Below are 16,928 nucleotides of genomic sequence, written 5' to 3' on the forward strand. Positions count from 1 at the left end.
ATTTGTAGCATAGGATAAATATGGCGAATGGTAGGCTCAGTTGGCCGATTACGTTGACCATAGTACGATCGAAGTGCACGAGGCACGATCCTTACAGAGCGCTGATTTTTGTAGTACAGTTGTACCATTTGCAGACGGGGAGCCAGTGTAAGTCGTTCCTTAATGAAATGGCAAACAATACTCTAGGGAGTTTACAAGTTGATCGCACTGATAACAGAAATAGTTTTATGTCTGAAGGGTCAATTTTCTGCTTTTGATTTTTCAAACATAAAGACGACCAAAATGATATCAACCTGAGTAATCCCGCACCGTTAAGTTAAAATTTTCTTGAGCACAACTTTTGCAAAAAAAATTATTTTGATTTCGAACATTTTCTTTTGTTTGTCGAATTTTCCAAACGAACTGAGCTGAACAAAAGCAAAAATTGCTAGGGGTTTAGTGTTTCTACTAAACTTTTGTGAAGAAACATACAAACTTCAGTTTTAAGCTGTGAAGTTTTTTTCTATTTGGTTTCAGAGAAGCCCGGCCCCTTTGGGCCATGTGGCTGCCTACGGCCTGGCAATTCAATAAACAATTATATTAAAGTAATTATATTTAATAAAACTTCGTAAATGTCGTCTTATATCTCGATATACTGCATACATGGAGCATTCATATTTCCAACAAATTTGTTTTAAATGTCGTTCTCAACAAATTTCCGAAGTACACAAACTCTCTTTTTATATTTATTTTCTATGATTACTTCTAGGAGAATTAGGTACTATGTTTACATAAGGAGATGCGCTGAAAACTTGCTCGAATCACATAATTTCGAAACTGTCAATTTTGAAGACAGTTTCGAAATTATTCCATACGCTGCTCTATACTGAATCTTATTGTTCATTAACTGGAATTACAACTGCAGAACTGGTTTTGCTTCTCAACTTTCAATACTTTATCAAAGTAACATTAAATTTTAGCGTTTTGCCTTTCTCATACAAAGAAAGGCTATGCAATCACTGTAAAAATCGACTTTTTAACCGATGCCCGGAGGGCCGAGTGTCATACACCATTCGATTCAGTTCATCGAGATCGGCTAATGTCTGTGTGTGTATGTATGTGTGTGTATGTGTGTGTGTATGTGTGTGTGTGTGTGTCATTTAAACTCACACAATTTTCTCAGAGATGGCTGAACCGATTTTCGCAAACTTCATCTGAAAGGTATAACGCTCCCATAAGCTGCTATTGAATTTTTAGTTGATCCGACTTCCGGTTCCGGAGTTACGGGTTGAAGAGTGCGGTCACACAGCAAATTCCCATATAAACTGGTACCACCATGATGTTAAAATGATGTAAAACATATTAAAATTGATGTAACATTACTCTAGTTTGCGGGTCTGGATCACTAATGATCAATCAAAACAGCGTTGACCACATTGGCCACCTATGACGGTCCATGACGCCCCCGGGGAACCCGCCAAGTTCCTAAGCTAATATCACACCCATTCCCCAACGAATTCTCTACTGATTTTTACAAACTTGATTTCAAATGAAAGATACAGTAATACCATTGACTGCTGCTTAATTTCATTCGGTTCTGACTCTTGCTTCCGGAGTTACAGGGGTGTTAGTAAGGATGCACTGGAATTCCCCACATAAATCGGTACAATCGGAGGCTGAAAACTATTGAAATGGAGGCTCAGAGGCTGAAAACTATTGAAATGGTCACCAAATTACTTCTAATCGCAGATCTAGATCACTGATTGCCAATCAAACATTCTTTGAATATATTGTCCACTATCGACGATTCCGGAAGTCCGGAATTCCGGGCATATTCCACAATTAAAGTCACATCGGTTCTTCGGTGATGACTGAACCGATTTTCTCAAACCAAGTCTCAAATGGAAAGCAAAATATGCAGTTGAGTATTGCGTCGCCGCCACTCCCCCCGCCTTGCTCTTACACCTCCCTCCTTCATCACTCCCCTCCCCTTGGACCACCCACACGCCCGCATTTCCTTCATCCACCCCGTATACCGAAATAAGATGAAGAATTTCTGACGCATCCTCCACTCCCACTCTACTAACCCCCGAATCCCTCCACTTTCAAACCCATTCCACCAACATTTCAAAATATAATCACATGAAGATAACATTGAACTCATGCTGATTAAGCTAATTAAATACTATTCTTTTGCCTTTCTCATATAGAAAGGTTACGCAATTGCTCCAAAAACCGACTTTCTAACCGAGGCCCGGAGGGCCGAGTCTCATATAACATTCGACTCAGTTCGCCGAGATCGCAAAATATCTGTGTGTATGTATGTGTGTATGTATGTATGTATGTATGTATATATGTATGTATGTATGTATGTATGTATGTATGTATGTATGTATGTATGTATGTATGTATGTATGTATGTATGTATGTATGTATGTATGTATGTATGTATGTATGTATGTATGTATGTATGTATGTATGTATGTATGTATGTATGTATGTATGTATGTATGTATGTATGTATGTATGTATGTATGTATGTATGTATGTATGTATGTATGTATGTATGTATGTATGTATGTATGTATGTATGTATGTATGTATGTATGTATGTATGTGTGTGTATGTGCGGATTTGTTAACAAAATGTCCACATCGGTTTCTCGGAGATGGCTGAACCGATTTTTACAAACTAAGATTCAAATGAAAGGTATAATATTCCCATAGGTTGCTATTGAATTTCATTTTCAACCATGCCATCTTGTTCCGGATTACGAGTTGAAGAGTATGGTTACAAAACAAAATTTGTTGATCTGTCCACATCGGTTTCTCGGAATTTTCTGAACCGATTTTAACAATCTTGATTTTAAATGAAAGGTCCATCAGCTGCTGTTGAATTGTGTGTGGATCCGAGTTCTGGTTCCTGAATTACAGGGTGATACGTACGATCACGCAGCAAATCCCGATTATAACGAATTCTGCGATGAATGTAAAAAGGTGATTTTTTTTCCAAAATGTAAACACAACTGTTGAATTTGTAGATCTAGGTCACCAACAGTCATTCAAAGTCTCTTTGGCCACACTGGCCACCATCGACGGATCCGGAAGCATCCAAATTCAGAATAACGGTTATATTGGTTTCTCGAAAATAGCTAGACCGATTTGATCAACTTAGTCTCAAATGAAAGGTGTTGCGTCCCCGGAAACTGATATTAAATTTCATCTCCATCCCACTTCCGGCTCCGGAGTTACGGATTGTGGAGTGCGATCACATAGAAAACTCCGATTCAAACCGATACCGCGATGAATGCAAAAAGGTGCTCTTATATATACTTACCAAGTGTAATAAGAATGAAAGACATTTCCATAATGTTATATTGTACGAACCAGCTATTAAATCATGGTTTGGAGAAATGAGAAAGGCACAATTGCACCTCTAGGTGGATTAAAACAGGTTTTTGACAAATCAATCAATCATTTTATCAGAACCCCCTCGAAACAGCATAATTTCTGGCTACGTCACTGCACGATCACGATTTTGTTCATTATATCGTCGTCTTCAAAATTCCGTGGTTTGAAATTTAGGAACAGTTAAATGATTTAGCCTTTAAATCGTTTGTAAATTGCTGATACATTTAAAAGCTTTTTCTATGTGGAAACTGAAAATAAACTAAAGCATAAGATATCAGAACACAATTTCACCAGAAAACTAACGATTGAAACTCATACTGCACCAAGAGTTACCTACCGAAATAACCTAACTTAATTTGTAGATACCGTTGCGCGTAGTAACACAATAGGTACTAAGCTAAAACTACAAACAAACATCCTGCTTCGAAACTCTACCGCAGACTCTCGTTACGCTCGAAACCGCTAGCAGTTAATTTTAAACTAACTTTCCTCATTGTCTTCCGGTGCGCCCTCTCTTTCTCTCTCATACACACAGACTGATACATGTGTTTCACGTTTTTCCTACACAATTCTCTCTGTTTTTCAGCTCCCAACGGCAGAACCCCCCTCGGTGGCGACGTTTGGGTACTGCTAATTAAAGACGCCCGCCTAAACGATACCGATGTTTACGTGTGCGAAGTGAATAGCGATCCGGTGGTACGAAGTTTTCATCCCCTGCGAGGTAATTATTACTTTCTGCTGCTCAACAGTGCACGAGACCCTCGACTCTCGCGAAGGATACCTTCAGTATACGTATGTATGTAGTATGGTAACGTCCACATATGAATTGTGTATCCAACTGGTGGTACATTGTACATATCCCTGCGCCTGCAGGTGACAACAAAGAAGACATTGACTATGCTTAGGGAAAATTTACGAACATAGTTGAACTTTTTCCTCCGTGGATGTTGCTATCGAAATGGAACGTCATGGTCGTCAGCGTCGGGGTAGTTTGGGGGACGCAGGTTCGGAGTGGAGACAACTTCGTGATACACTTTCAAGTGATGCAAACAAAAACTTTTTCCAACATCATGTTTTTCCTCCACAATACTCCACGCCTGCTAACAGATTGAATTCTGCGACTCGAGGCGAATCGTTTTGACTCTGTTTATAGCTAGAATTCACAGGTGTGTGGATGGCTCTCGCTTCGTCGGAAGTGACTTATTATGAAACTTTGAAGCAGAGAGAATTTTACCAAACACAGAACGGTATTTGAAATTGCCACAATCACAATAGGGATCTTTCAGTAAGACTTATCAGGAAAAGTTTGGAAATCGTTTGAGTTTGATAGCAATCAAATCGGTTTGCATGAATACATTAAGAAGAAAGATATTTTTCAATTAAGAGTAGATTATCATCCTAAATTTTCAAAAATTTGATTTTTTCCTTGACATTTTTTGAAAGATATAAGTGTATACTATATTGTGTAAAACAGGTTTTTCAATCCGCGCATCTAAAAAATTTCTATAGGCTATTGTTCGAAGCGGCCTCCTGGCCGCCATGAGACGCTCGCCTCAGGTAAACACATTTTCATGACATTATGTACGTTTCCAGAATTCTTCGCATTACACTATACTTGTGTACAGGTCTCGAGAACATATTTCATAGCTTGATCTTTAGAGGGCACCACTGCGTCTGAACTGCGTCTGCCTGTAGTGTGTCTGAATAGGTAGTATTCCGGGGGAAACCAAAAATGTTGGTCAAAATTCCAAATTTTGCTTACTTTTTGGTCAATTGAATGAGAACCTCTCCATAAGCATTTAGTACGTTCCAAAATATGTATTGACCACCAGAAAAATTTGGCACCTTCATATATTAAAATACATTAAAGACCTGAAGTACCTTTGCGAGTAATTATAACTGAGAAATATTATAGGTGACGAAACTGATGCCACTTTGGAACCATCCATAAATGATGCAGCATTTTTTGAGCGATTTTTAACACCCCCTCCCCCATCGTAGCATTTCGTCACAAAGTTCTAAGTACCCCCTGGTAATTACGTAGCTTGACGGTAACTCTACCCCCCCCCTTGTCCCCGCATTTTTTTTTTTTAAATAAAAAACGATGGTAGTTATTCCCCTTGAAAAAAAGCTACGTAGCATGACAAGACCCCCTACCCCCCTGTCGTCACACATCATCACAAAATACAAAACTCCCCCCTCCCCCATATAATGCTACGTCATTTATGGATGGTCCCTTTCGTAAATGTAATGTGGTACAGTTATATGATTTCCACGCAGGATCGTCGTGCACTGGCTAGGAATTATTGTGTTTCAATATTACATCTATTTTATTACACCTATTTTTTTTTTCAAAACATTACTTCTATTTTACAGTTAAGAAGGCGAAAAAACCCAACACCACCGAGTTCACAGCAGCATCCGAATCAACCACGTCCACCGGGGGCAAATCGAACGCAGAGGAAATTTCCGAAGAGGAGGAGGATGAAGATGTTACTCCCGACGAAGCTCCACGCGTCCGCCACGATTTCACCGGTTGCTGTCAGTCAACCAATGTTAGCGAAGCCTGTCTAGGATTCTGTGTGCTGCACAACATTCTGGAAGGAAATACCGGAGTGGAACCGGAGCAGTGCGAAAAGGATTTTCCAAACATCGTGAAATGCATGGCTGACGGTCGAAACCACGTTCCTTGTTGTGTAGAGAAGGGTATACCAGACCTCTGCCAGGACATGTGCCGAGGAGAGTACACTCCTTTCACAGATCTTTTGAAATCACGCGTGTCCTGCGTGCAGCATACCCTTCCCGGACTGCAGTGTATTCTGGATAACATCCAGAAACTTCCTTCCGTACCGCAGTCTGTAGTCGTCGAACCTCTGACGGAACGATCTCTTCAAATTAACTGGTCCCCACCGGAGCAGCTGGCCAAAACAGTCAAGTTCTACCAAATCAACGCAACCAAGTTGCACTCCTTCGATCAGGATTTCCTGGCAAACGCTACCAAAGATAGTTTGATAAGTATCCAGGTATCGACCGATCAAAACTCGGCAATACTTAGTAATTTGGAACCGTTTACCATGTACACGGTGACCGTGAGTGCTCACAACGATTTCGGTTCCAGTCTGCCCAGCATACGGATACGTGCGTTGACCTTGGAGAACGGAGGTGGCAGTAAACAAACCAGCGTGGCCGTTGTTCCTGTGTTACCAGGTGAGTGGGAATGCTCCTCTATTTGAAAAAATACATTTGCTTCCACTAGAAATGCATGAAGCGCTGTGGTGTATTCATTCGACCCATTCGGCCCCAGCCTGAGGACCGAATATTATCAATAGACTTAGATTCACGTGGAGGCATAAGATAGGGATATGTTATATATGATATGTTAATTCACTGTTTGACGCTCTGAGTATTGAAATACATTTCTTATGCACTTATGAACTCATGAATAAATTGCCATGACCTCATATACATATACAGATACATATTATGCTACATTACTTACGTGCATATTTCATGTTCCTATGTTACGAAAATAGGATGCTGAACATATATTAAGTGCGTTATAATTGTGTTCAATGTGTCGTCCGAAACACCCGCATAACGCTTTAATTTGAGGAGATTTTTTGTGAAGTTCGGTTACTGTTCTCGTTATGTCATTACCATTTCGTTTTTCTGTTAGTTCACAAGCTAATGAACATGATTAATAAAACAAATTGTTTACGGTCCCACCATACGACATTGACGGATTCATGCATCATTAACGATGACGTGCATGAAACGTGACATATTCCACAAAGCCATGTTTTAGGAGATATAGTTGATATATTGCAATTTCTTGGTTCTTGATTTATATTATACTGTGTTAATCTCAATCTATTTTACGTGCTCGTGATCGTGTTCACGTGTTTGTGAACTCGTTCATAATTCCAATGGATACCGCCGATACACTTGCATGATCCAGTATATTTGTCGTGATTTATAAAACTACTTAGTTCCCTGACTGTTATCAAACTTCACCGAATGATCGATCGCTATTTGATTTAACTATTTATATATTTTAATAAAAAACATAATTGTCTTCAATATTCCATTGATGTTCATATTTCATTTTTTAGGTTTTCCTGCAGTGATTCTCGTTTTTTAATTATTATTTGTTGTCATGACAATCAACATCGTCTAAAGGGAAAAGGCTACTGGGAATATCATGTGTAACCGCACTCTTTAACTCATAACTCCGGAACAAGGCATCCCGGAGAAAAGTATGTGTACTTAATTCAGGGACTTTGTCACTTCCTCGAACCTTCTTTCAGACTACCGGACTCGCATCGCTGCCCTGGACATGACAGAACACTTGATTTTAGCGTCAGACACCAATCCAGGAAAGTGACATTTCGTATTTTATTCCGTGCTTGAGGGGCTAGTTTGTAGTTGGTGCGACTAATAGCTGAATGACTGAGCAACTGTTCCTTATTCTCGTTTATCTCAGCTGCTTATGGTTTTTCTCAGCCTGAAAACGGCGTGCCTATTGTACGCCTACTATCCTTTTCACGTTGAACCTCTGGTGCAATCAGTTCCTTCCGATATCTACCTGGTACTGTACTCTTGTTCTTCAGTTGTACCGCTGTTTAGTTTTTACGTGATTTTTTTTAATCCACTTCATGATGAATTCCTGAATCCGACGAATGGATGAGAGTCTCATGTCATGCACTATTATCGGATCGCTTGGCGAATTAAAGTCTTGCTGCGTGTAAAGATTTGTGTCTAGCAATAGCTCCCGACCGAAGTTCGCAAAATGCGAATTGATTCCCGTGGGGCTGTGATAGCTGTATCTATTCTCTGCAGATTCTCGTTCCAGGCACGATAGTCTTCATCCAAAAGTGATTAAATGCCCGTAACCAGCGTTGTTCACCAGCGAACAATAGAAGGCCGTCTTCATGTGAACAATATTATTGAGGAAAACGTGCTGCTCCGGGAAGTTCATCATCTTTGCGTTGTGCTCCGCTGATCGCATCGGATGCACAACGACGTATTTGGCAACCCAGTCTACCAATACTAACATCACCGAGTTTCCGCTGCGTAAACATGTAAAGGGATCTAAAAAATCGATGGAGACTACTAACCTTCGCCGGCTACTTCTAATCTTCCTCACTGTCTACAAACGGGTTTTTACGGCCCTCCACACAGTTCCCAATACCGCACACAATACCTCACATTTCATCAATTAACTGGGTGTGCTTTACAGTGTTCGATTGTCTCAGAATTGGTTGGTATTGCTTTTCTTAACCTTCCGGCAGTCGCGCTAGTGCACTGAGTGCACGCTGCTCTAAAAAGCTAACGAAACTGTGTTAGCGCACCAGCGGCTGCTCCTTCGGTGGGCCATTTGCGTGACTTCCGGAGGGTTAAATACACTGCGTCCACCTTCTGAACGATACTATACTTCTACCAGCACGCAGAGATCTTCCGTTGATTCCGATATCCGATGCTCCGTTTACTCCGACGAGAATTCGGTCCGAGAAAAATACCCTGTTGAAACGCTGTTAGTCATCGGAACCACCATAGTGCACGATTGCTACTTACTCCAATAGAGATGTGGTGCTCACTTTTCCGAATGATCAATTAACATTCTTTACAAGGGATCACTTGTGCTGAACGACTGTTAGAGACAATAACTGATGGCGTGCGGTGCGTAGCGCAAAAATTTTGTGTGTGTACGATGTATTCAAGCGAATTTCTTTTCCACGTTCGCTTACATTCAAAAGAGTGATCTATCAGTTTTGGGAAATATTTCAATTACCTATAATTTTGGGAATTTTAAACATGTTTGATTTGTTCAACTTATTGGTCAACAGATCTTAATGAATTCAACAACTAGAATAACAAAGCATGTTTCGTTTGAAATTCTAATTTAACTCAATGTAACCCAGGGTTTTCTATTGTCGTTTTCGATTGAGAACCTAGAAACTAACCCAGGTTAGTTGCTTCAAACAAACGTTTTTAGTGAAACTGAATTGGGTTCTCGCTAAACAGCGGTGGTGTGAGCGAACCCGAAATATATTTCAGGTTAGAACCCAACACAGTTTTCAGTTTAGTGGAGCACAACCTAAGTTCGAAACTGGCTTCAAACAAACGGTTTGACAGCAGTTAGGTCCGAAACTGAGTTATTTTCTGTCTCAAGCGAAAACGACATAAGTAAACCAAATGAAGTTATATCTGCAATTCTTTCAGTCGATTCGCAACCACCAAAGACACCGGTCACGAAAATCTGCTGCTGTCTGGGCCAGCGCAAATCGAACAACAACACAATACTTTTATCTTATGTGCATTGTCTTAAGAAGAAAAGAAACCTTTCGATCTACATACTTTTTACTTCTGCCAAGTTAAAGCAACAAAAGAGCATAGTGAACGACAGCTAGTGTATCAAGAACAATGAAGATTGCGTTTTCTTTTGCCATTATGAGTGAATTTGATGAAAAAGACCAACCGCGGTTGTTTACTGTAGATTTTGCTCTAAATGACCGAGTCTTCGTGAGGTTAGAGCCTTTTTTTGAAGGTAAACATAAACCTATCTTCAGTATCATCACCTGTGCAGTGCAGTATTGATATCATTCTACACGTTAGACCAAGCAAAATGATTCGCTTTACAGAACAATCTAAAGCACGTGATTGAAAGTGACAGTGTTGAAATGAAGATCCCAGTGTACATAGAAAATGATTATGCTTACAGGTTTCGGTTGATGTTGTTCGAAATGATGAAGAAAATGATTATATAGATTTAAAGCTACATGATTTGGTACCGCGTGCTCCCCGTGAATCAATTATAAAATACGTGTCGCAATTCGGAGAAGTGGAATTCGTTACAACTTATACTTGGGGAAACTTCTCCCCGGATATTCCTAACGGGGTTCTTGTGGTGAGCATGCGGGTCGAAAGACCTATTCCCTCCCACTTGACATTTAAATTCAAATATAACGGAACTAACATTAATCAAACCACGCTATGCATTTACGAAGGGCAGACTCCTACGTACAAGTACTGCAAACAGACGGTACATCATGGAACACTTTGTGCGGAAGATACTAAGAAGAATGCATAACAACCAATTGCCCACACATCTTCGGTCAACCAATCCGAAACACAGGAAAGTACTAACATTTGATCGTGAACATCAAGACATCACAAACGATGATGACATTGACGGAAACGAGGAAAAAGCAATCGACCCACAAGATGCACTAGGCGAGCAGACAAATGTTTTCCCGCTGCGAAAGAAAGTCTCCCCGCGCAATAAAAAAGTTTCGGGACGAGATACGAAGCACACTCAATAACATTTGTGTTTATACGTTTTGCCTTTCTCATCTAGAAAGGTTATGCAATCGGTCGGAACTTCGACTTTTTAACCGAGGCCCGCATCTCCCTTCCCATCGGTCGCTATTGAATTTTTTATTGATCCGACTTCTGGTTCCGGAGTTACAGGTTGAAGAGTATGATCACACAGCAAATTTTCATATAAACTGGTACCACCATGATATCCAAATGATGCAATATATATTTAAATGTGTGCAACATTACTTGGATTTGCGTGTTTAGATCATTAATGACCCATTTAAGTCGCTTTAACCACATTGACCACCTATGACGGTTCTTGGTGACCCCAGGGAACCCTAAGTCCCTAAGATAATGTCATACATATTTCTCAGCGAACAATTCACCGATTTTTACCGAAACTTGGTCTCAAATGAAAGGTACAGCGCTCCCACTGGTTGCTACTGAATTTCTAATTGATCCGACTTCCGGTTCCGGAATTACAGGGTGATGAGTTCGAACACGCAGCAAATCCCGATTTCAACGTATATGGCTATGAATGTAAAAAGGTGAAAAATTTTCCAAAATGTGTCCACAACTGCTTGGATTTGTAGTTCTAGGTTATTAACAGTCATTCAAAGTCTCTTTGGCCTTATTGGTCAAAGGTTTCGGAAGCCTCGACGTAAGTACCCAAATTCAAAATAATGGATACATCGATTTCTCAATGATGATTTGACCGATTTGATCAAATTTAATCTCATGTATACGGTGTTGCGCCCCCAAAAACCGTTATTAATTTTTTCGGTCCGAACTCCTGTTGCGGAGTTACGGGTTATGGAGTGTGGTCACAGAGAAAACTCCAATTCAAACCAATACCGCGTTGAATGCAAAAAGGATTTTTTTGCTAAAATAGAAGCCAAACATCTCGCATTTGCAGTCATAGGTTACTGATAGCCCACCGAAATTTTGTTGGCCACATTGATCACCATAGACGGCTCGGGAAGTGCCCGGAAAAATCACCCCTTTTTTCCAAGGAGCTCCTAACCGATTTTTACAAACTTGATTTCAAATGAAAGATTAATACTTTCATTGACTGCTCTTGACTGACTTTTGGTTCCGGAGTTACAGCTTGGTTATTGCGGTCACATAGGGATTTATCATATAAACCGGTACAATCTTAGCACCTCGTAGGTCAAAAATCTATTGAAATTAACATCAAATTACTTTCATTCGCTGGGCTAGATCCCTGATAGTGAATCAAAGATTCTTAGAATTAATTGTTCACTATCGATGATTCCGGAAGTCTCGGGTTCCGGACATATTCCAGAACTAAAGCCACTTCGGTGATGATTGAACCAATTTCCACTACCCTGGTCTCAAATGGAAGGTATAATATGCATGTGGGTGTTGCACCCTCTATCCATCCTTCCCTCTCCTTCCTCTCACACCCCTCCCCAACTCTCCCACTCGAAGCCCCCCCCCCTCCACCCCTATCGCAGACCTACCTCACACCCGCATTTCCTGCACCCATCCGTAAACCAAAATATGTTAGTACGTTCCCAACGCATTCTCCCCTCCCACTAATTATCCCTCTACTCTCCCCACCATCCGGCATTTTAAAATATGTTAACATGAAGACAACATTGAACTCACGCTGATTAAGACAATTGAATATTAAATGTATTTGTTTGTTTCAAGAGTGTCAGCGTCGACATGGTGCTCATCAGGTTTATGCAAGGCACAATTGCACCACTAGGTGGATTAAAACAGGTTTTTATTTTTCATATTGTAGTTACTTAATAGACCCACCGCTCCGTTAAGTTACCACAATGAGCCGTGTTAAATAAACGAATTAGAAAAAAATCTGCTATTCTATCACCAAATGTATCAAAAGTTATGGGAAACACAATAGATAGACAACAATCCTTTTACACTGTGGAAACGTTTTGTCATATAATGGAATTATTAGCAATAATTCTTAAAATAAAATTCAACCAAGTATGCTGCTTACTTTTCAGCTACCATTTGCTCCAACTCTACACGGTTCAAAAATATAAATAAAAAGACAAAAATCGATATTTTAGAGATAAAATTTGTATCTTCAAACCAAATTCGTTACATTACCACCGTGATATCAAAAACGCTAAAGAGAAAAAGGGAAGATTTTATGGGAGAAGGACGAAAATGAAAGTCGTTCCGTTATTAGTCTGAATCTTCTTTTTAAAATTCTTCTTAAATTTGTCAGTCGGATTCCAAAACAAAAATATAATCTCGTTTTCAAACTAGTATAACCCCTTCAATACCGAATCCATAAATTGGTTTTCATCAATATCTTATTCACAGTCACTATTAATCTCATTCAATTGAAACCCTCATCCATTCGTGACAGAATATATTTAATTCTAGGGTGAACGTTCTGCCACCACTAATACCCCATCAGACGAGCTTTAATACGTTCAAGTGGGATTTCCATCCAACTTCCCAGAACTCCTCCTGCACACGGCCTACCTCAAACGGCATACCGATCATCAAGCTCTCGAACTTGAACAATATAATCTCTACCCTTTCCGCCATCGAAGGGCTATCATATCCGGTTATCACCATTTTTACGAACGGTGAGGGAAGGAGGGCATCTTTTGCACCGTACTTTATGCCTGATGCTCATCCGGAGCATTTGGAGCAGAAACATCAAAGGCTGCAAAAGGTTTACTGCACCGTAATTTCGAGAGGATTATGGCAAAAGAATTCTTTCGCGGTATTTTTTTCCCTTCTTTGCTACTGTTTCTATAGCGAGTACCATAGCGTTTCATGCTTTCTGCCATCTAGAGAACATTTCAATTCAAGCTTACTGGAAATAATTTTCATTTTCTACACCCACCTTTTCCGACAGACGTCCGTGGTTGCTGCATGAAGAATGGCGTTACCCACCGTACCTGTTTGGATAAAATGTGTGATCCGGTGAAAGCTGATTTTACCGAAGTTCCGGATCTGATGGTATGTGCTCCCTGGGCGAATATTACATTCGGCTGTTTGGCCAACAAAATGGATCACACTTCGTGCTGTAAATCACGTGGAATTCCGGACGGTTGTTTGGCATTCTGCTCCGGAACGGTAAAAGCCATAAATTTCAACTACTTCAAGTGTCTGCAGTACATGTCCGACTACAGTAGCTGTCTGCTGCAAGGTTATGGGGTATTGTCGGGTCCTCCATCCAAGTTGAAGGCACCTTTGATTGCGTCACATTTTGTGGTACTAGAATGGAAGCCGCCGAAAACCCTTCCTGATACGGTGACCTCCTATCATCTGCACTACAGACGGCTTGGAAGTGGCGAAGAGTATATTGTTATAGAGAAGGACCAACCGCCTGTTATCATTGAAGACTTGGAAGCGGGACAATACTACGAAGCGTTCGTAGTTGCCACTAATGCACATGGAAAGGGAGGACCTTCGCCGCGGTTGGTGTTCCAGACCAAGAAAGAGGTTTGATAATTATAAAAAAATGCTTTGGATATTTTGCTAACTGTTTTCTATTCAGCAGACTCAAGCAGAACCAACCACTCCAGCATATAATATCACATCTTGCTGTCACGCTTCAGGATTGCTGCCACAATGTGCTCCACTTTGTAGCTACGATGTGAAAATGTCAGATCTGCAAAAATTGGGAAATAGCTGCAGAGGTCAAATCGGTACGATCGTTCGTTGTAGCGCGGGTGGTCGTGATCACACTTCCTGTTGTGCTCGCCGAGCTGTTCCACCCAAATGCCAGTCATTGTGCCGTGGCGTAATCACGCAGTCGCCTGCTGACTGTTTGCCATACGCGGGAAACATCATTCAGTGCTTCGAAGAAGGAATTGGCCATATTCCTTCTCCGGTAGAGGACTTGCATGTTACCTCGGTGACGAACACCAGTATTTCACTGGCTTGGGTTCCATCGGAAATCGATCCGAATAATACGGATACACAGGCAGCTGATTACGTTGTTCAATATGGAAAGGTCGATAATATGACCATGTATGAAACGATAATCAAGTTGGAGAATGTAAGTACTCAAGCTAATGATTGTACAGCATCGATCGCAAGTATCTCTTTTGTAGGAAATAAATACCACGGAAACTGACATTGAGCTAACAAACCTCGAACCTAAGGGTCTGTACAGAATAACAGTAATCGCTCGAGGTCTCCATGGATCGTCACTTCCATCCTCTATGCTGCTGATCAACACCTCGCGTACAGACGCAGCCAGTACCGTGTACGGAGCTCCATCTCCTCCCCATTCCCTTTCGGTATCATCTCACAGCGCTACCTGGATTACAGTGGCTTGGCAACCACCAGAGTTTTCTCATCCCCATGAAACCATTACTTATCGGGTTATTCATAAGGTTGCCAACAACTTCACAGTTATTGATACACGTCTGCTATGGACGCGAATCTCCAACCTGCAGCCAAACACTCAACACATCGTTTACGTGGTAGCCCTGGGTGCTAAGGGAACTAGTTTACCTTCGGAGACTTTAGTTGCTTGGACTGACCCAGCTCTTCCGGCTTTCGTTGACGTAAGTAAACTGAATCCGAATAAATCAAAGATACCTAGTTTTCACCATCATTTTCATGAACAGCCTCCAACAGTGCATCCTTCGGACATAATATCAGAGGGTGGTTCGATGACGATCTTATGTCTAGCATTGGGTAATCCAGCGCCAACGATCTCACTTTATGTTGGTGGACATCTAGTTCGACAGGACACCTCGCGGCACATGATCACTGTGATACACAATGTTACCATCGATATGGAACACATATCGTGCTACGCCGACAACGGATATGGAATTCCGATGCAGGCCTCCAAGAAGGTCAACATCAGTTGTAAGTTTCTATTGACGAAATATGTAAAATTGGGCTCTAACTACAACTTTGTTATATTTCTAGTTGCCCCCCGAATACAGGCTTCAGGAATTACAGTCGCTTCTGTAGGTGAATCAGTCGATCTTAAATGTACGGTACGTGCAAGACCGATTCCAAAGACGATGTTCTGGCGTGATCACGATGGTCGCGTTCCAGTAATTCAAGGTGGCAATTTCGATATGTCAATGAGAAATGATGTAGACGTAAGTAACATCTTATCTAATAGTAGGTGTATTCTCTGAAACAATTTTTTCAACAGGACTCTTCGCTTTACACGATGACCCTGACGATCAATAAACTAACAGGACAGGAAGTCGGCGACTACTTCTGCCATGCAGAAAATGCTCTCGGTTCCTCTACCCGTGCTGTATCAGTGCGAATTCGTAACACAGCTGCCTCTTCCAACATATCCGAATGTTGTGTAGCACAAAATGTATCTTCTGCTTGCATGAGTGCATGCTCGTTCTACATTGATATCGAGAGTGTAATCGATCGTCCGGAATGCTTGGTAGACTTTGACAAGCTGATGAAGTGTGCCGCTGATGGATCAGACCATCGCGGGTGCTGCGCTTCGAAGGATATTCCTCGACGTTGTTTGAATTGGTGCCGGGGAGAGCCGATCAATCCACCAGGAATCTGTGCCTTGCAACATACTAGAACAATTGTCGGGTGTTTCCAGGAGAATCGGGAACGTCTACCGGGACCACCGCAGAACCTCCAAGTGCAGGTTTTGAACGACGAAGAAGCAATCATCAAGTAAATGTTTTAATAAATTTATTGGTTCTTTCAATTAATGTACTCGTTAATTTTCAGGTGGGATCCGCCAACCAAGAACCCTCACACCGTCGAAGGGTACCGGTTGTTCTGGCATGATATGGAACCAGTGACGGAGAATTTTTCCAACGTTATCAGCGGACTCGGAACGAGTCGGCTGGATGCGCAGGAAACCAGCACTAAACTCGAAGGACTGAAACCGAACGTAATGTACGAGTTGGTAATCAAAGCCGGAAATCATTTTGGTGCATCAGTCCTATCGGAACCGCTACGATTCACTCTAGGTGATAACCATATCACATCAGCTTCACAGGCATCAAATGCCGGCGTGGTCAGCGGAATCATCGCCGGTATACTGGCCATCGTGCTGGCAATCGCAGCACTGGTGGTAATGAAGAAGCGAAAAATTGGCCAGAAACAGGCCAACGGAGGAGTGGCTTTCGAAAATCCTAGCTACCTCCGGGAGATGAATGTAGAACATGTACAGGTAGGTGAAAAGGGTGTGCGTTTGTACTTTCATACTAGAAGTGTGAATCTTGTGGTTTTGCTATTACGATCTCTAGC

At 41.3% G+C, this 16,928-nt stretch overlaps 1 protein-coding gene across 5 annotated transcripts in view; it reads left to right on the forward strand.

Annotated features, from left to right (window-relative positions):
- LOC131692092 (Ig-like and fibronectin type-III domain-containing protein 1) overlaps positions 1-16,928 on the forward strand; it is a 372,057-nt gene that overhangs the window by 353,859 nt on the left and 1,270 nt on the right. For 4 of the 5 annotated variants that reach the window (XM_058978946.1, XM_058978945.1, XM_058978948.1 and 1 more), the window contains 9 exons: positions 3,976-4,110; positions 5,766-6,596; positions 13,579-14,168; positions 14,224-14,727; positions 14,783-15,241; positions 15,305-15,551; positions 15,615-15,793; positions 15,850-16,346; positions 16,404-16,851. In XM_058978946.1, coding sequence (XP_058834929.1) covers positions 3,976-4,110; positions 5,766-6,596; positions 13,579-14,168; positions 14,224-14,727; positions 14,783-15,241; positions 15,305-15,551; positions 15,615-15,793; positions 15,850-16,346; positions 16,404-16,851 — 3,890 coding nt within the window. The remainder of the gene's footprint in view (positions 1-3,975; positions 4,111-5,765; positions 6,597-13,578; positions 14,169-14,223; positions 14,728-14,782; positions 15,242-15,304; positions 15,552-15,614; positions 15,794-15,849; positions 16,347-16,403; positions 16,852-16,928) is intronic. The other variant, XM_058978949.1, reaches the window with a different exon arrangement.

The sequence above is a fragment of the Topomyia yanbarensis genome, chromosome 3 (genome assembly GCF_030247195.1).
Source record: "Topomyia yanbarensis strain Yona2022 chromosome 3, ASM3024719v1, whole genome shotgun sequence".
Lineage (NCBI taxonomy): Eukaryota > Metazoa > Arthropoda > Insecta > Diptera > Culicidae > Topomyia > Topomyia yanbarensis.